Consider the following 21,300-nt stretch of genomic DNA (forward strand, 5'->3'; position numbering starts at 1 on the left):
CACCCGGTTTATTAGGTACACCAACCCGTTCACAAAAATGGATTGCTCCTACAGACAGTGAGTCACGCCAGATCCAGTATCTCAGAAACGGCTGCCCTCTTAGGCTTTCCAGAGAATAGTGTGACAAACAAAAAACCGCCCAGTCAGCGGCAGTCCTGTGGGCGAAAACAGCTTGTTGCTGAGAGAGGTCGAAGGACAATGGCAAGAATCATGCAAGCTAACAGGCAAGCTAACTGGCGGCAAATGGGGGGTCCGACCCGGTAATAGATGGCTGTACCTAATAAACTGACCAGTGAGTGATGATTTAAAAATGTGAAAGACTGCATGGGGGCTTTAACCAATCCCTTTGGCATGTAAAGAGGCTGCTTTTATTGATGAAACTTTCCCCTGAGGGTGCTACACAACTATCATTAACAAGGACAAGTACCGTCATGTGTGAAGGCGAAACCGAAGATAAATTGTACACATACTCCTACTTTAAGCAGTTAAATCTAAGCTTGACGCAAGTATCAAAATTCATTAGCAAGGTGTGCCTCTGTAGAAAGCTGAGTCATTGAGAATGAAAGGCTGTTGAATACAAAGCCAGGGAAGGTGATATTCCACTGGTTATTACCACATGTGAAGTGTGAGCTCTTTCAGACAGGAGCCTTTGTCCTTCGCTCTTCCAGACAGGGTGAAAAAACTGTCCCTCTGAAACTTTCAACACATAAAAGAAACAAGGCACAGGGCAGAACCAACAAGAGTGAGCGAAAGTGTGTGTGAGTGAGTGTGTGAGTGTGTGAGTGAGTGAGTGAGTGAGTGAGTGAGTGAGTGAGTGAGAGGTGTGTGTGTGGGGGGGCAGTGGTGGGAAAGGCCCCTCCACCCAGAGCGTTGGAGGTTGAAGGCGGTCAGTAACTGTGAGCACAACAAAAAAAGGGGAGGGCACACGTATAGATATTTAAGATCCCCCAGCCACAGCTTTACTGAGGGAGCAAAGAGCCCGAGAAAGCAGTTGGCTAAAGGAAGCTTCACTTCAACCAGTCAGATTCCTAACTCAACTAATCCAATCCTGTTCTCTCAGTTTCTTCAAGACCTCTGGCACCGCTAAAGAATCAGACCTGACCAGGACAGCTTGTATTCAACCTGAGCAAGAGAAGAAAACTCATTTTAATATAGAAAATTGTAAAGATGTCTTTGCGGACGGTGGCTCTGAGTGTTACCCTCCTGCTGCTGGTGCTGACAGAAGCGTGGGCGCAAAACCCAAGGAAGAGGCTAGCGCCACCCAAGCCTCCAAAGGCGCAGTGCTGCGATGAAGTGCGCTCCCTGAAGGTGCAGGTGGCCAACCTGACCAGCCTACTGGAGGAGCTGGGCCGCAAGCAGGAGACAGACTTGATGAACGTAGTAAGGCAGATGATCGAGCTGGACAAGCAGAATCGACAGCAGGAGTCCCGCGTCACTGAGGCCGAGAGCAAGTACTCTGAGATCAATAACCAGGTGGAGATCATGCAGCTGCAAGCCGCCCAGTCCGTCACTCAGACCACATCAGGTAAGAACCTAAGTTGTGGATATTTTAACATTTCTACAAACGTCAAAGTGTTTTCTTTCCAATGGTACCAATTATATGCATATCCTTGCTTCAGGGTCTGAGCTACAGGTAGTTTACTTTGGGCACGTCATTCAGGTGGAAATGGAGGAGAAAAGGCGCCTATCCCTAAGAAGTTTTAAACCCCTTTGATTTGTTCATTGCTCCTCAGCAACAAAGTAACAGAGGAACAAAACACTACTTTAGTGTGAATAAAACAATTAGTGTTGTTTTCATTAATTTCATTTTCATATATTTGCATTGTGAAAGTTTCAACTTCAGTGAATGTGATTCTCTAACTTTTTTTTAAATGGACTAATTAGGCTAGTAGGGGTAAAACACATATTGTTTGTGTGAAAATAACAGCCTATGAGTAGTAGAATGCAGTAGTACAGTACAGTAGTGACTGTGACAAATGGCCAGAGTGGAAATCTGGCCAGCTCCACATGACAACCCCAATTCAGTTTACACGAGACGATACTTCTCTCTCCCTTTCTGTCGATTGTTCAGCATCTGCTTCCAGACAGTCTCCACAGGTGTAAAAAATCATATCACTAGCTGCCATACATAAAACACTGCCATAAATACTGATAGCACACACCTGCCACTTTATATAATGTTTACATACCCTACATTACTCATCTAATATGTATATACTGTACTCTATACCATCAACTGCATCTTGCCTATGCCGTTCGGCCATCACTCATTCATATATTTATATGTACATATTCTTATTCATTCCTTTACACTTGTGTGTATAAAGTAGTTGTTGTGAAATTCTTAGGTTAGATTACTTGTTAGATATTACTGCATGGTCAGAACTAGAAGCACAAGCATTTTGCTACACTCGTATTAACACCTGCTAACCATGTGTATGTGACAAATAACATTTGATTTGATTTAATGTCAGACACACAGGAAATGTGGTTGGTAAAAAAATGATCCTCTTTATGATCACCTGTCATAGGCGTCGTAAGGATTGGACCAAGGCACAGCGGGTAAAGTGCTCATCTTCTTAATTTATTTAAAAAACACCCAAAACAAAATAAACAAACGATGATAACAGTTCCAAAAGGCTCCCAGGCTATACAGAAAATAACCACCCACCAAAACACAAGTGAAAACAAACCCAACTAAATATGGCCTCCAATTAGAGACAACCAGCTGCCTCTAATTGGAGGTCATTGCCAAAAACCCAACATAGAAAAATATACACATACAAATAGAAAATATAGAACAGAAAGAAAAAAAACACCGAACCACACAAAACAATGACAAATAACCCCTTTTACTGGTCAGGACGTGACAGTCCCCCATCCCCCCCCCCCCCCCCAAAGGTGCACAACCCGAATGCACCTCAAAAACAAAAAAACCTACTAAAACAACCCCAAACTTAAAGGGAGGGTGGCCACCGTCAACGACGGTCCCTGTGCTACACCCCCCCTTCCCAATCCTCCCACTACGGAGGTGGCTCTGGCTCTGGGCGCAGCTCCCATTCAGGAGACTCCGGGCTGAGGGGCGTCGCTTGAGGCTCAGGGCTGAGCAGGCGCACTGGAGGCTCAGGGCTGAGCAGGCACACTGGAGGCTCAGGGCTGAGCAGGCACACTGGAGGCCTGATGCGTGGGGCTGGCTTTGGAGGAGCCAGACTATTAACACGCACCTCAGGGCGAGTGCGGAGAGCAGGAACAGGACGCCCCGGACTGGGCAGGCGCACTGGAGGCCTGATGCGTGGGACTGGCATAGGAGGCCCCAGACTAGTAACACACACCTCAGGGCTAGTGTGGAGAGCAGGAACAGGCACAGGGTACACTGGGTCTTGGAGACGCACTGGAGGTCTGGAGCGCACGGCCTGCACAACCCGTCCTGGCTGGATAGTCACTGTAGCCCGGCACGGGCGGAGCGCTGGCACAGGGTGAACTGGGCTGTGCTGGGGAATGAGGGCTGCCGTGCGTAGAGCAGGCGCAAGGTAAACTGGCCGAGGAGACGCACTGGAGACCAGATCCGTTGTGCCGGCACACTTCTTCCTGGCTGCCGGCTAACTCTCACCCGGCAACGCTGCGGAGCCCTTATTGGTCGTACCGGACTGTGTGTGCGTATGGGTGACACCGTGCGCATTTCTGCGTAACAAGGTGCTTGCTTGATCCGTCGCTCTCCATAATAAGCACAGGGAGTTGGCTCAGGTCTCCACTCTGACTCTGCCCAACTCCCCGTGTGCCCCCCCAAACAATGTTTGGGGGATGCCTCTCAGCCTCATGTTGCTCCCTTACTTTCCTCTCCCAGAAATGTCGTTCTGCCTTTGCTGCCTCCAGTTCCTCCTTCGGTCGCCGGTACTCCCCAGGCTGGCTCCATGGACCCTTGCCATCAAGGATCTCCTCCCACGTCCATGACTCCAAATATCTCTCCTGCTGCTCCTTCTTCCGCTGCTTGGTCCTTTTTTGGTGGGTGGTTCTGTCATAGGTGTCGTAAGGATTGGACCAAGGCGCAGCGGGTAAAGTGCTCATCTTCTTAATTTATTTCAAGAACACTCAAAACAAAATAAACAAAACGATGATAACAGTTCCATAAGGCTCCCAGGCTATACAGAAAATAACCACCCACCAAAACACAAGTGAAAACAAACCCAACTAAATATGGCCTCCAATTAGAGACAACGACAACCAGCTGCCTCTAATTGGCGGTAATTGCCAAAAACCCAACATGGAAATAGAAAAATAGATATACACATAGAAATAGAAAATATAAACCAAAAACACCGAACCTCACAAAACAAACACCCCCTGCCACGCCCTGACCAAACTACAATGACAAATAACCCATTTTACTGGTCAGGACGTGGCAACAGTCAGTCAGTCCGCAGTCAGAAAACAGAAAATCTACTTGAAAAAGCCCCTCACAGAAATATTAGCCTACAGTTTCAGACGACTATTATTAAACAAACAACCAAAAAGGTTCAATTATATTGGTATGTTCTTTGTTAAAAAAATTACCTATAATTATCAGTTGGCGTTCCGAATCTTCGGCATTAGACAGCTGCCATCATTTGGTGAAAATGGAGACTATAGTGTGTAAACTTGTCTGGGTGTCTCGTGGTAGCTAAAAGCCATCATTTGAACTCTAAGTGTCCCTTCTGCACGAAGTCTGTCAATAAAGACCACCTCTATCAAAGCCAATTGTTTCCATCCGTCATCTGAACTTAACCTGTTAGGGCTAGGGGGCAGTATTGACACGGCCGGATAAAAAACGTATCCGATTTAATCTGGTTACTACTCCTGCCCAGTAACTAGAATATGCATAGAATTATTGGCTTTGGATAGAAAACACCCTAAAGTTTCTAAAACTGTTTGAATGGTGTCTGTGAGTATAACAGAACTCATATGGCAGGCAAAAACCTGAGAAGATTCTGAACAGGAAGTGGCCTGTCTGACAAGTTGTTGTTCATCTTGGCTCTTTTTATTGAAGACTGAGGATCTTTGCTGTAACATGACACTTCCTACGGCTCCCATAGGCTCTCAGAGCCCGGGAAAAAGCTGAATGATATCGAGGCAGCCCCAGGCTGAAACACATTATCGCGTTTGGATAGTGGCTGGTCAGAGTACTCTGAGACTCAGGCTCGTGCACGAGGGCACGAGATGTTTTTATTTTCTCTCTCTTTGTACGTATACACGCTTTCCCGGTCGGAATATTATCGCTTTTTTATGAGAAAAGTGTCATAAAAATTGATTTTAAACAGCGGTTGACATGCTTCGAAGTACGGTAATGGAATATTTAGAATTTTTTTGTCACGAAATGCGCCATGCTCGTCACCCTTATTTACCCTTTCGGATAGTGTCTTGAATGCACGAACAAAACGCCGCTGTTTGGATATAACTATGGATTATTTGGGACCAAACCAACATTTGTTATTGAAGTAGAAGTCCTGGGAGTGCATTCTGACGAAGAACAGCAAAGGTAATAACATTTTTCTTATAGTAAATCTGACTTTGGTGAGTGCTAAACTTGCTGGGTGTCTAAATAGCTAGCCCTGTGATGCCGGGCTATCTACTTAGAATATTGCAAAATGTGCTTTCACCGAAAAGCTATTTTAAAATCGGACATATCGAGTGCATAGAGGAGTTCTGTATCTATAATTCTTAAAATAATTTATGCTTTTTGTGAACGTTTATCGTGAGTAATTTAGTAAATTCACCGGAAGTGTTCGGTCAGAATGCTAGTCACATGCTAATGTAAAAAGCTGTTTTTTTATATAAATATGAACTTGATTGAACAAAACATGCATGTATTGTATAACATAATGTCCTAGGGTTGTCATCTGATGAAGATCATCAAAGGTTAGTGCTGCATTTAGCTGTGGTTTGGGTTTATGTGACATTATATGCTAGCTTGAAAAATGGGTGTCTGATTATTTCTGGCTGGGTACTCTGCTGACATAATCAATTTTTTTTTTTTTTTTTTTTTTTTTAGTCATTTAGCAGACGCTCTTATCCAGAGCGACTTACAGTAGTGAATGCATAATTTTTTTTCTCCGTACTGGTCCCCCGTGGGAATCGAACCCACAACACTGGCGTTGCAAACACCATGCTCTACCAACTGAGCCACACGGGAGACCAGTGTTTTGCTTTCGTTGTAAAGCCTTTTTGAAAACGGACAGTGTGGTTAGATTAATGAGAGTCTTGTCTTTAAAATGGTGTAAAATAGTCATATGTTTGAAAAATTGAAGTTTTTGCATTTGAGGTATTTGAATATCGCGCCACGGGATTACACTGGCTGTTGAGTAGGCCCATAGAGGTTAACCAAACTATTAATCACAGTGGGGAGATTTAACCTCTATGGGCAAGGCGGGACGACTTCGTCCCACCTACGTAACAGCCACCTGAATTCAGTGGCGCGATTTTTGAATCGTTTGAAATACTATTACTTCAATTTCTCAAACATATGACTATTTTACAGCTATTTAAAGACAAGACTCTCCTTAATCTAACCACACTGTCCGATTTCAAAAAGGCTTTACAACGAAAGCAAAACATTAGATTATGTCAGGAGAGTGCCCAGACAGAAATAATCAGACACCCATTTTTCAAGCTAGCATATAATGTCACAAAAACAAAACCACAGCTAAATGCAGCACTAACCTTTTATGATCTTCATCAGATGACACACCTATGACATTATGTTATACAATACATGCATGTCTGTTCAATCAAGTTCATATTTATATCAAAAAACAGCTTTTTACATTAGCATGTGACGTTCAGAAAAAGCATACCCCCCGCAAACTTCCGGGGAATTTACTAAATTACTCACGATAAACGTTCACAAAAAACAACAATTATTTTAACCTGTTAGGGCAAGGGGGCAGTATTGACACGGCTGGATAAAAAACGTTCACAAAAAGCACAACAATTATTTTAAGAATTATAGATACATTACTCCTCTATGCACTCGATATGTCCGATTTTAAAATAGCTTTTCGGATGAAGCACATTTTGCAATATTCTAAGTACATAGCCCAGCCATCACGGCTAGCTATTTAGACACCCGGCAAGATTAGCCTTCACCAAAATCCTATTTCCTATAAGAAAAATGTTCTTACCTTTCCTGTTCTTCGTCAGAATGCACTCCCAGGACTTCTACTTCAATAACAAATGTAGGTTTGGTCCCAAATAATCCATCGTTATATCCAAATATCCTCTGTTTTGTTCGTGCGTTCTAGACACTATACGAATGGTAAATAACGGTCGCGCGCATGGCGTGACAAAAAATGTCTAAATATTCCATTACCGTACTTCGAAGCATGTCAACCGCTGTTTAAAACCAATTTTTATGCCATTTATCTCGTAGAAAAGCGATAATATTCAGACCGGGAATCTGAAATAAACTAAACAGCCGAATGAAATTTCTCCACGGGGGCGAATCGTGCACGCGCCTCATTCAATGGTCCTCTGATCGGCCACTTGGATAAGGCGATAATCTGTTTCAGCCAGAGGCTGCCTCGTCATCGTTCAGGTTTTTCCCGGGTTCTGAGAGCCTATTGGAGCCCTGGGAATTGTCACGTTACAGCTAAGATCCTTACTCTTCAATAAACAGATGCAAGATGCACGACTCCTTGTCAGACAGGCCACTTCCTGCATGAAACCTTGTCAGGTTTTTGCCTGCCATAGGAGTTCTGTTATACTCACAGACACCATTCAAACAGTTTTAGAAACTTTAGGGTGTTTTCTATCCAAACCTGAACAATAATATGCATATTCTAGCTTCTGAGTTGGTGTAGGAGGCAGTTAAAAATGGGCACATATTTTTTCCAAAATTCTCAATACTGCCCCCTAGCCCAAACAGGTTAACCAGGCAGTGGGGAGATTTAACCAGGCAGTGGGGAGATTTAACCAGGCAGTGGGGAGATTTAACCAGGCATGTCGCAGTGTATATTTTAATACCCTATTGGCAGTAGTACATTTATGATGCTGCCACAGTGAAAAGAAGCGCTTTATAATGACTCTGCAAATTATACAGACATTGTGCAGACAGGTAAGCAGAGCAGGAAGAAAAGGAAAGATTAGAGTGGCGTTTCCACTCCAGCCTCTAGCCATGAAAACACTTGATCCCTTTTTGATGCATTGGATCCATTACTCCCCAGTGATCTCAAAGCACCACAAATGGCATCACCATACCATCACAGAAACAATAGAGAGAACTATGCAAAAAAATATAACCATGCTGTGTATACAATCCTTCTATCCAAAATTCTTTGACTTCTCTGGCAGACATCTATTCCCATGATACCGTTTGCCAATTTGCAATTTTAAAACCCGCCATGAAACAGCATCTGGTTTGGCCATCTCTAATGACATAACCTTTTCTTTTCTAGATGCCATCTACGACTGTGCATCTCTGTACACCAAGAACTACAAGATCTCTGGGGAGTACAAACTGCCTGCAGATGTCTTCCTGGGGACCCCTGAGATTAACGTAAGTGATAACCCTGGAACTACAAAAAAAGTTTTACATTCCCAGATCCCTGCTACATTGAAGTCTCTGTATAATGGCAGGTCTTCTGTGACATGGAGAGCAATGGTGGTGGCTGGACGCTCATCCAGAGACGCAAGGTGGGCCTGACCTCCTTCAACCGCGACTGGAAGCAGTACAAAAATGGCTTTGGCAACATCCGCGGAGACTTCTGGCTAGGCAATGAAAACATCTTCCGTCTGACAAGGCAGCCCAGCATACTAAGGATAGAGATGGAGGTACAAAGGACCAGTCCCCAGATACTGAGAGCAGTAAATAGATAACAACATGACTCTGACACACCCCACTCCTGAGGTAACTGGGAGGGTTTATCCAGGGCCAGGAGACTAAAGATACAAACACAGTAAAAAGAAAACTCATGGTCAAGTGGTAAACCTCTTGCTCCACCAAAAGTTATAACCGTAGTTCAATATTCTCAGTTGCATAGTTTTACCACAAGATGTGCAGCAAATATCTAAATCATGTAGTGTTTCTTTTGTCTGTTCTCCAGGACTGGGAAGGCCAGACCCGCTATGCGGAGTACAGTTACTTCACAGTGAAAAACGAGTTGAACAGCTACAAACTCTTCATCGCCAACTACAGTGGAAATGCTGGGGACTCTCTGCGCTACCACAACAACACCAACTTCAGCACCAAGGGCAAGGACAACGACAAATGTGTGGACGACTGTGCTTCATTACGCAAAGGTACAACAGGGACAAAATGCTTAACTCTGGTTTAACTCACTGAATTAACACCTTCAAATGTATTTCCAATGACTGCATTTTCACCGTTTTTCCCTACAGGTGGTTACTGGTACAACTGTTGCACTGACTCCAACCTGAACGGCGTGTTCTATCGTTATGGCGACCACAGCAAGAGCACAGATGGAATCAGTTGGTACGGCTGGCACGGGCCCAACTACTCCCTGAAGAGAGTGGAGATGAAGATCCGGCCACAGAACTTTCAACCATAAACTCTTCTGACTTCAAACTCTGGATGATGCGCATGCTTCAGATTTAACCAAACCTGAGCAACCAAATTGTCTTTCCCCTTTGTTATTGTCTGGAATATGTCTATGGGTTGAATGTGTTATGTGTTTAAACATGTTTGATTGTAAATTGTAGTTCATTTTGTATTTATCATTTTAATATTTTCTTTTCTTAAAAGCCTTAGCGAAGCCTCTTTACCACTGCTCCGTTAGGGTAAGTGAATGTTGCTTCCCTCTATCTTGTCTCATAGCAATAGGGTTTATTTATCAGTCATAACTCAAGCTGTGGTTAGGTTGATTACACGTATCGGGCAGGTATGACAATGGAAAAAATAAAATAATAATAATAATAAATATATATATATATATATATATATATATATATATATATACACACACACACACAGAGATCCATCAAGTGTGTTGCAATGTAGCTTTGTGAGCTACTGGATTGGGAACAACCACCCAAAGTACTTCCATCAGAAGTACATGACAGATTTTATTGTAAGAAAACAAACACTTATTTTGGAAATGTGTCTTTTGTAAAATGTGTACAGCTCTATATTATCTTGTTTGGTGGGATAGGAAATAAACATCTCTTTTTAAGAAAAGGTGTGTTGCTGATGGTAGTCAATGTGGTTTATTTGTCTAGCTGTCTGTCTTAGTTCAATATCATCAAATTATCCATGTACTCATCACAAGACGTCAATGGTTAGTAGGTTTGAGAAGCTACCAGTTGATCCCCCTCGTGTCTCTGATCAACCAATAACCATGCCTTTGCCTTCAGCCACCACTGAGCTCTGACTCACAGGTCACACTGACATTCATGCCACTAGGCAAAGGTCACATAGCCAAACTCCGGGGAACAAGACCACACACACACACACGTTTCCCATGATTGCCCATCATCATGTCAATGGCTTCTACAGCCACTGACAGGTCTTTACCACATTCAAAAACAATGACTTTGCAACTACCACTGAAATGGCACGTTAATGTAAGAGGTGAGGCAGTGTGCCCATTGCATACCTTAAGCTGGGTACACTGTCTGTGTATGTCCTTTAAAACAGGTGCCAAGGGCAGGATAGAGGAGATTCCAAATAAATAGTGGGTGCTTCCATTTGTGGCAGATGAGCGACATTCTTAAAAGTAAGTCCTTGGGAGCTTAGGGACGGTGATCAATGCTGAGAATAATTTAGGATAGATGACAAATTACAGAGCCATTCTATTGTATCTGCGGAGCTTGTTTCTCCACCAGTCCAAAAAGGTTTCCACCGGAAGCAGCGGAGTGAAGCTTGGGGTCCCAAGGAGAATGTGAGGTCCCAGTCCTCATTAATCTAGGAACCCTGTGGCCTGGTGTAACCTCTCGGATGTGTATTTGGAATGCCCCTGTGCTAATGGCTGACACGCTTCATTTCTTCCAGCCATTCACTGCGAGGTCTGCAGGGGACATTTTATAGTTAATTTACAGGGTAGCCTAACTTTCTCAAAGGGTTCTGCCAAAGCCTCCGCTATTTACAGTATATCAAGATATCGTGAAGTACTGAAGGAGAATTTGTTTTAGTGCCTCTTTTTCAGCGCCAGCAAAGGGACCAATCTCTAGGTCCCGTGTAGCTCAGTTGGTAGAGCATGGTGCTTGTTACGCCAGGGTTGTGGGTTTGATTACCACGGGGGACCAGTATGTAAATGTATGCAATCAATACTACAAGTCTGTATAAGAGTGTCTGATAAATGACAAAAATGTCAAAGTATCTTAAAAGTCAAATTAAGGAAATTACTAAATCGATATGCAGTCAAATATTTTTTTTTTACTCCTACAGATGCAGCTTAGCAGAAACTAGGCCTATGTATTCATAAAGTGTAAAAAACAAAAGAATATACAGTATAAGGCCAGAAAGCCTAAATGATAGTAAGTGCTTTTACTGTCAAGACAACATTTCAGAGTGTAGGCATATTGCATATGGATGATGTCAAGCATTGCACTCCTCTAGCATTTAGTGGCAATAAGTAATGCATAAGCAGCAAGAGCTTATTTACATGGCAAATCAACAAAAGACTTCACAGAATAGCATGCGTTTCATCAAGTGCCAAGGGATAGACACATCAAACCTGCATCAGTATCGGTTGGAAAGCATTTAGTGTTGAACCAACACACCAGTATCTCCACCATTGGTTCTATGTTAATATGCTTCATTCAGAGATAAAACAGTGTTGGTGGGTAATAATATAACTTGTTGCAGTACCATGAAAACCTATAATTCAACAAGTAAATGTTATAAAATCATCTGGAATGTGAGAACCCAATGACCTCAACTGACTTCCATCAAAATAAAATTGCTTTAGTCCTCAAATTGTATTAATTTATTGAGTGGAGTGATCAGCTACCAGACAGCAAAGGTGACAAGGAAAAAGACGTAGGCTCTTTTGAAAAGGGTAAGAAGGAAGGAAGGACTCATTTTTAAGTATTTGAGCAGGGCCTTAGGCTTACCTAATGGTAAGTAATGGTCTAGACTGGTGGATTAACCCCAGATCGAGGCGCGTAAATAATTTTTGCCGACTCAAAATCCCTCATGCCTTAAGCCCCCCACATACCGTACGATTTTAGCAGTTTTATGCCACGATTTTCCCATCCCAGACAAAAGTTTGCAGAATGTGACAGAACTGTAGCAAATCGTACAATCTGGCCAGGTTGATATCAAGATTTTAATTGGGTAACACCGCACAGTGTGATGTAATAATCGTAAAAGACTGAATCCGACGTACAGTCTGCAAAAGACTTAATAGTGTATAGCCCCCGCATCTGGGCGGATGTGGAGCATCAAAGTCACCTTTAATTCCTAGGACAACGTGGATAATCGTTTCCGTGTCGGTAAATGCCTTCCACATATTTGCAATGCCTTAATGCTAAATAAATGAAGACCCATATGGTCTGACGAGACAACTTTGACATTACTTTTGGCTTACAAATGTCAAAATCAAGGTTTCATTGCTAGGCCCACCAACAACCAGCAACTGAGTTACTGAATTTAAAAATATATATTTGGGAATAGGGAAGGTGACAAGAAATGGGAAAATATCTTCAAAATTTCCTGACTTAAGTGTATAATGCAATGGCCCCAGAAATCTACTACACCAAAGTGATGGAATAGAACAGGCTACGTGGTGAACAGGAGTCATTTTATGGGAAATCTTGGAGAGGTGAGAACCAGATGGAGAGATTGAAAACACTGAGCTGCTGGCTCCCGTCATTCATCATCATCAAGGCGGGGAGAAATTGAAAACAGGCCACTGAGAGAACGCTATTCCAGACCCCTCGGTGGATGAAAGGGGGCAAACGCACAATTAAATGGCTGGAAAACAATGGCTGGAAATACAACACTAGCGTAAAAGACAAGGGCGAGAGGAGGGATGGAAAAGATGACAGGTGATATGAAAGTGCTATGGGATGAGGGATGTGTCAACCATTATTTGATTGGTGTAGTGACTCTCATAAAGGGGTGGTTAAATGTCCTAGAGTCATCAGTGGTCAGCTGTGTCTTTAGTGAGGCTTTTAGGTTCACAAATACACCAAAAGAAAAACAAAATAATAGGTAATGGAAGAACTAAAACCGAAGTGTAAGCTATGAATTCGCATTGAGGTGGACACCTGTTCTGTGTTATAACTCAAAACAGACTCCAATTTGGGAAAGGTGAAGTCTGCCAATGCTACAGTGACTAAGCAAGAAACAAAAAAAAGCATTCGCTATGGCCGGTTGTTCCATTCATTGTGTGCGGTACCAGACAAACATTTGCTACCCTTTTCAGGAAACGAGGTGCATGTTGCAAGTCACAACTTCACAGAGGAGCCATGTGTTTTTTGCCAGAAATGCCTTCTGGAACATGTGAACTTTTATGTGCCTTAATAACAAACTTGTATGTCATCTGTAAATATGAATAAAATAGTTATATTACTAGCCTTATTGGTTAAGCCACATGCCACATGCCGAGAGAAGAGTTCGGATAGGTCTGCCATATCGAAGGCTTCTGTCTATTTGAGCCGGTCAGTCTGTGTTGGTCATCCTGTCGAACGCGGCTTTAAAAAAAATGTATTGTGTAGTGGAGATGCATAAGTGTTGCTCTCCACTTTCTGGAGGATCGGGTATGACAGCTAAAGAGATGGAGAAAACACCTGTCTCTGGATTACATCTTCAAACTAAGGGCAACCGTGGTATGGCATTCCTGACAGGGAGACGTGTCCATCATGCATGATGATGTATACAGGTAAGATAGTCTAGCGTTAGCTAGCTACATTTTCAGATCAACGCTCCTCATTTTGACAGAAAGTGGTTTCATTTCAAGCTAAATTGTACTGTTAGCTAGCATTAGCTGGCTGGCTCCCTAGCTGATGTTATTATTTGTATCCCAGAGCTGTTTTCTGTTCTAGTTAGAGCCTAATGTTAGCTAGCTAACATTGAACCTGGTTGGTTAGCTACCAGCAGATTCATGCAGGGTAGTAACGACATGATTTGGCACCATGTTCATTGTGGTTTAACTAGCAAATGTTACCTGGGCGGCTCGTTAGCTAACGTTAAGTGATGTGTGTGATCTTACATATTGTTTACCTAGCTAGGTTCATTGCTACCTAGCTAGCTAGCTACATGTCTTAAGCTAAAGTCTACAACAACCGTTGAATATGGCCGGTGTCAGTAAACATTGCATAAAGCATAATGAAATTGTTGCCAGCTGAGCTGGTTAGGCTGTTTTCATGTTATCCAGAGGTAAACAAATCATCGGCAAGAGTGTCAAGTGTGCGCTCTGAATGCTCCGAGAGCTAAACGAGATGGGTGGGGCTAAAGCTTAAGAGGATGTGAACGATGCTGAATGGGTGTAGACAAAGTGGAGATCTTCATTACATACCAAAACAATTCAAAGGCGATTTTCTCAAAAGTGAGTTTACAAGGTGATCAACTTTCAAAGCAGAAATACTTTCCCATTGTTCCTCAAATGCAGTGTATGATATACCATTTTGTAGCTCTGAGTCTCTACTTTTATCCAATGTAAAAAACTACATTTTGCTACATAAGACCGAATCCAGGTGGTGAGTCAAATTTAATATAAAACGGAGGAATTCTTATTTCAGGGGAATGTACTTACTGTACATAACCTGCGGTTTCTCTCTCTCTCTGTTTACACTTTATCGCAAAGGCAAGTGACAGCTACTTTGAACTACTGGACATCTGGCATCTCTTCTCCCCAACCAGGTGCCACCACACGCATTCCACCAATACTGACACGGGGGAGCCAAAGAAAATGGCCATTAAAAGCACCACATCTTCCATTCTAGTAATTTTGTGGTTAGGCTTCACAAAGTAAAAGTGCAGTAAAACCTGTGTGACCCAACAAAAGCAAGAGTTCTATAACCCAAGGGGAATTTGAAACCTTCCAGCTATACAGTAGCCGCACTGCCTCAGTAGCTACCCGTAGAATGTCTCAACAATTGATGTTGGCCATAGCCAAGTCTGGGAAGCACAGGAAATGTACAGCATGCACCCGCCAAACACTCCCCTATTCACTCAAAATGGGTTCTGCTGATCATTGTGTTCTCTTATTGAGGTTCCTACCTGATGAGGGACTCTAAAATGAGATGAGAGGCACCCTTCTGGAAAACCAGCTCTTTTCAGTGTAGGGCCTTGGCATATGCACGGCATTTGGCAGCTCTTTCGCCAAGCAGAACAATGCCATTGTCTCTCAGAGGAACCTGAAAAAACACAGAACATTCCTTAGATAGGTGGATTGATGATGTGACATTGCTCTAAAGCAGGGTTCTCCAACTACGGGGCGAGCTACGGGGTGTGCAGGCCTTTATTCCAGCTTATCACCAGACCTGATTCAGCTAATAAGGGCCCAGATTGAGGATAGTGATGAGTTTATTATTTTAATTAGAACAAAAGCCTGCACACCAAGTAGCTCTATCCAGGACTGGAGCTTAAGACCCATTCTATAGGGCCCTGCTCTGAATGTGAACCCACCTTATCGCTGTGCTCCATGAACATGGCCAGATTGAGCAGGGTCTGGGTGAACTCGACGATGTCCTGGGAGTTGAGGGCCAGCTCGATGCTGCGGATCAACTCATGGTGCTGGTCCTCACTCAGCTCCAACCAGCACGGCAGGGAGGCTGTAATGAACAGATCACTAATGATGGATGGGAGAATAAACATCCATTAGATCAGATCACAATCAGTGTGATGGATTCTGGGGGGGGATGTTTCATCGTAAGCATTTTTTGGGCTCAAATCACTGTTACAGAAATGTTTTTTCTAATTGGATGCTTTGTGTATTTCGGTTAGATAGTTATGAATTAAAATTAAAAAAATGTCAAGCAATGCTGTTGTTTATGTACCTTTAGTCAATTGTAAGTCTCAGTGAATTGCAAGTCTCTGAATTGTAAATCTGCTGAATGGCCACATCATATTGGCTAGGCTTCAGAAAATACTGCCTGGTGCTCTGAAGTCTGGTGGAGGGAGGGAGGGAGGGAGGGAGGGAGGGAGGGAGGGAGGAAAAGGGGATAACTATACCTGGCCAGGGGAATGTAGGTTTGGGCCAGCGACCAGCACGAGCGCAGGGTCGTTAAGCAGGACCACGCTCAGGCGCCTCAGCCACAAAAATCACATTAATGCGCTTCATATGGCGTCAGTTGGGTGAGGGAAGATATCTCCATCAGCAGATCTGACAAGTCAGTGTCTCGCACTGTTTTGAAATGATTAGATGTGCTGAAACAAAGGCGCTTCAAAATCATTGTGCATTGGTGTCTTATTGAGAGGGAAATTTGGATGAAAACTGAGCAGACTGTCAAATATGTGTTTTATATATCCACCACAAACAACTATTTGAAAAAGTACTTATCAACTCTGATCATGAAGTGATTTGGTAATGAGCCTCTAAAACCAAAAGCACTACCTGTTTGAGGACAAAAAAACTATTAGTTGAAATGTAAGCATATTACAAGACACAGTCCAGGAATGGAAATGACATGTTATTTCTCCTGACCTTCTGCAGGGCGTGGAGCTTCTTCATTGGCCCCGTCTCTGCTGTGTCGCTCAGGTTACTGCGCAGCTGGAAGATTAAAGGGTCCTCTTCCTGCTCTGCCAAAGTGCACCCCTGAGATAAACACGGTTACCATGATGATGCGCACACACACACACACACACTCAGTGAGCCCAGGGCTCCTAAACATCTGTTCTGCCCACAAGTTTCATTTCCTTCCTGAAGAAAAACACACTGTAAGCAACGTGCCTCAATTAATCCTCTTCTATTACACTGTCTGCTGGAATTATAATTGTTCAAACCTGCCTCGTGCGTTTCTCACAGATTGCCTCCTCGCTATTCTCAACACATTTCAAATCACGTGCTGTCCAAAAACGTGAGACCAAAAACTGACCTTGACGATCCGACAGATGAGCACATCATAGTGCTGGTGTTTGATCCTGTGCTTCAACATCACTTTGTTCACCATAGGGATGAAGATCTGGTACTAAAGCAGGGAAGTAGAGGAAGAGAGGAGAGATAAGAGACACCCATGACAGACTGGCGATGCTTTTGATGGTTTGATCAAAAGCTGCTGCGCGGCCAGACTTCCCTGCATGTGGTGGGGTTGGATTTCTGAGGGGTGACATCATCGACTCCTAAAGAGTAACACTCCCTACTGCCGCTGTGGCACTTTGTGATGGCACAGGAGTCTATCGAAGGGGTGTGGGCGCACTATGGGAGAATGATGTGCAAGCCGAGAATTCCAGTGACTCTGAAACATGGATAAACAACACCCCAAACACAGCTCAGCTACCAAAGTGCACTGGGAGAGTGTGGACAAGCTGAGAGGAACATCGAAATGGGAGCACTTGGCCCTCCTATGTTGAACATAATAAATGGCTCTCTATCCACCGATGTGTACCAAACTCACTAAAAGTGGCAGCAATAAAGCCTCTTTTGAAAAAGCCAAACCTTGACCCAGAAAATATTAAAAAGTATCGGCCTATATCGAATCTCCCATTTCTCACAACATTTTTAGAAACAGCTGTTGCGCAGCAACTCACTGCTTTCCTGAAGACAAACAATGTACACAAAATGCTCCAGTCTGTTTTTAGACCCCATCATAACACTGAGACTGCACTCGTGAAGGTGGTAAATTACCTTTTAATGGCATCAGACCAAGGCTCTGCATCTGTTCTCTTGCTCCTAGACCTTAGTGCTGCTTTTGACACCAGCAATCATGACATTCTTTTGGAGAGATTGGAAATCTTAATTGGTCTACATGGACAAGTTTTGGCCTGGTTTAGATCTTATCTGTCGGAAAGATATCAGTTTGTCTATGTGGTTGATTACAAATCAAGTGAAAATGTCGGTGTTCATCAAGGTTCCATTTTAGGACCACTATTGTTTTCACTATATATTTTACCTCTTGGTGATATCTTTCGGAAACATAATGTTAACTTTCACTGCTATGCAGACGATACAAAGCTGTACATTTCGATGAAACATGGTGAAGCCCGAAAATTGCCCTTCCTGGAGGCCTGTGTTTCAGACATAAGGAAGTGGAAGGAGGCAAATGTTTTACTTTTAAAGTCGGACAAAACCAAGATGCTAGTTCTAGGTCCCAAGAAACAAAGAGATCTTCTGTTGGATCTGACAATTAATCTTGATGGTTGTACAGTTGTCTCAAATAAAACTGAAGGACCTCGGCGTTACTCTGGACCTTGATCTCTCTTTTGACGTAACATTGCAAAAATCAGACGCTTTCTGTCCAAAAATGATGCAGAAAAGATCATCCATGCTTTTGTCACTCCTAGATTAGACTACTACAATGCTCTTCTTTCCGGCAACCCGTATAAAGCCCTAAATAAAATTAAGTTAGTGCTAAACACAGCTGCTAGAACCTTGACTAGAACCAAAAATGTTTATCATATTACTCTGGCTTCCTGTAAAGGCTAGGGCTGATTTCAAGGTTTTACTGCTAACCTACAAAGCATTACATGGGCTTGCTCCTACCTATCTCTCCGATTTGGTCCTGCCGTACATACCTACACGTACGCTACGGTCACAAGACGCAGGCCTCCTTGTTGTCCCTAGAATTTGTAAGCACACATCTGAAGGCAGGGCTTTCTCCTATAGAGCTCAATTTTTATGGAATGGTCTGCCTATCCATGTGAGAGACACAGACTCTGTCTTGCCATTTAAGTCTTTACTGAAGACTCAGCTCGTCAGTAGGTCCTATGATTGAGTGTAGTCTGGCTCAGGAGTGTGAAGGTGAACGGAAAGGCACTGGAGCAACGAACCACCCTTGCTGTCTCTGCCTGGCCAGTTCCCCTCTCTCCCCCGGGATTCTCTGCCTCTCAGCCCCTGTAATAGGGTTAGTCACAAGCTTACTGGTGCTCTTCCATGCCATCCCTAGGAGGGGTGCGTAATTTGAACCCCTCGGGTTCATGCCGTGGGGGGTGATCTTCGTGGGCTATACTCGGCCTTGTCTCAGGATGGTAAGTTGGTGGTTGAAGATATCCATCTTGTGGTGTGGGGGCTGTGCTTTGGCAAAGTGGGTGGAGTTATATCCTGCCTGGTTGGCCCTTTCCGTGGGTATCGTCGGACGGGGCCACAATGTCTCCCAACCCCTCCTGTCTCAGCCTCCAGTATTTATGCTGCAATAGTTAATGTGTCGGAGGCTAGGGTCAGTCTGTTATGTCTGGAGTATTTCTCCTGTCTTATCCGGTGTCCTGTGTGAATTTAAGTATCTCCCTCTAATTCTCTCTCTCCCTCCCCTCCCGGAGGACCTGAGCCCTGGGACCATGCCTCAGGACTACCTGGCCTGATGACTCCCTGCTGTTCCCAGTCCGCTTGGTTGTGCTGCTGCTCCAGTTTCAACTGTTCTGCCGGTGACTATGGAACCCTGACCTGTTCACCGGACGTGCAACCTTGTCCCGGACCTGCTGTTTTCGACTCTCTCTACCGCACCTGCTGTCTCTAACACCGAATGCTCGGCTATGAAAAGCCAACTGACATTTACTCCTGAGGTGCTGACCTGTTACACCCTCTACAACCACTATGATTGTTATTTGACCCTGCTGGTAATCTTTGAACGTTTGAACGGTTTGAACATTTTGGCCATGTACTGTTATAATCTCAACCCAATACAGCCAGAAGAGGACTGGCAACCCCTCTGAGCCTGGTTCCTCTCTAGGTTTCTTCCTAGGTTCCTGCATTTCTAGGGAGTTTTTCGTAGCCACTGTGCTTCTACACCTGCATTGCTTGCTGTTTGGGGTTTTAGGCTGGGTTTCTGTATTGCACTTTGACATCGGCTGATGTAAAAAGGGCTTTATAAATACATTTGATTGATTGATTTTTATGAACACATTTCCTCCATCCAGCCCAGATGGGAAATGAACAGAGTGTGACAAAAAAACGTAAGACCCTGGCACTTTGTATCTCAGAAAGTGGGCCCCATTTCTTCAGTACAGTAAATTCTATAGTACCATTTGGGAAGAGGTAGGAAAGAAAATTTAACATGGGAGTGAAAATACTCATGTGAATCAGAGCTGTGTGCCAATTTATAAAAAAAAAAAATGAAAAAAAATTACTTTACAGTACATGTCCCCAACTACCAATTGTATGGGAGATTGGTGGTATACTGACTTGCGTGCCTGTAGGGGTAGGTCAGGTGCATCAAACAGCTTGACGATGGGAGGCAGTAACAGGTTGGCACCAAACAGCTGAATTGCACTGAAGACACATTAGAGCTATAGGCAGCACACTATGCATCCTTATACTGGTATGATGGTCAAACAATATAACAGGACATGAGGTACGAAATAACTTGTTTCGCATCAGCAATGTCAATTGGACGTTTGTATTTATAAAACATACAGATGCAACCTGTTCAGTATTGTTTGTGAGAAGTGATTGCCAATGCCAACATTCTCATCTTCCAAAAGGGATTCTTGTTCATTGCGAGCTAAGTTTACAGGACAGTGGTCTTTTCGATATTGCTAGCCCTCATGCTTCCTTCATAACAGTACAATGGTTCCAACACCACCATCAAGCCACGGATTTTAGTACATTTGGTCAAGTGGGTAGATCTTTTCTGTGGAACTAACTGATTTTCCTGTACACGATTTCTCAATGGGATGGGGTGGACAGCTCCCGCGAATGATGGAGTTCTGTTTCCTTTTCTCTACTTGGACTAGGAAGGTAACCAGATTCTTTCTGGCTCTGCCATGACCCTCTGGTGATACGTATCGAGGTTAGACCTGCATCCCAAATGGCACCTAATTCCCTATATAGTGTATTACTTTTGACAGAGCCCCCTTATTGGCTCTGGGGAAAAGTAGGGCACTGTATATGAAATAGGGTGCCATTTGGGACTTCCCCAGAATTCAGGTTCTATAGACCATACACATAGTGTAGGGGGTTGAAACTAGTATGCTTCTGGTTAGCTAATATTCATCGCTGCCTTAGAGAAACAAGACAAGCGCTACAATGGAGAGTTGAATAACTGTGGTGGGTTAGAGTGCGATGAACCTCTTCAGCATCTCGTCCCGTCAGCGGGATCAAAATCCAGGGAAAACTCCTAGCGACATTAGCATAACGAAATGTAATATTTTTTTTTTTTCAAATATAGGACTGTCTCATATCGTTTTATAGATACACCTCTCCTGAATCGACCCACGTCGTCCGATTTCAAAAAGGTTTTACAGGAAAAGCAAATCATTAGATTATGTTAGAG

The 21,300-nt window shown here is 43.5% G+C and overlaps 1 protein-coding gene and 1 pseudogene across 1 annotated transcript; one reads left to right on the forward strand and one right to left on the reverse strand.

The window, feature by feature from the left end:
- The window catches only part of LOC106567298 (serine/threonine-protein kinase mTOR-like), a 131,419-nt pseudogene that overhangs the window by 67,987 nt on the left and 42,132 nt on the right, over window positions 1–21,300 (reverse strand).
- Window positions 862–9,905, forward strand: LOC106566950 (angiopoietin-related protein 7). The gene is made up of 5 exons (XM_014135642.3): window positions 862–1,525; window positions 8,427–8,527; window positions 8,608–8,802; window positions 9,075–9,270; window positions 9,370–9,905. The coding sequence occupies exons 1-5, from the start codon at window positions 1,168–1,170 to the stop codon at window positions 9,537–9,539; spliced, it is 1,020 nt and encodes a 339-aa protein (XP_013991117.1). The 5' UTR covers window positions 862–1,167; the 3' UTR covers window positions 9,540–9,905.

This window comes from Salmo salar, chromosome 13 (assembly GCF_965601325.2).
Source record: "Salmo salar chromosome 13, fSalSal1, whole genome shotgun sequence".
NCBI classification, from domain to species: Eukaryota; Metazoa; Chordata; class Actinopteri; order Salmoniformes; family Salmonidae; genus Salmo; species Salmo salar.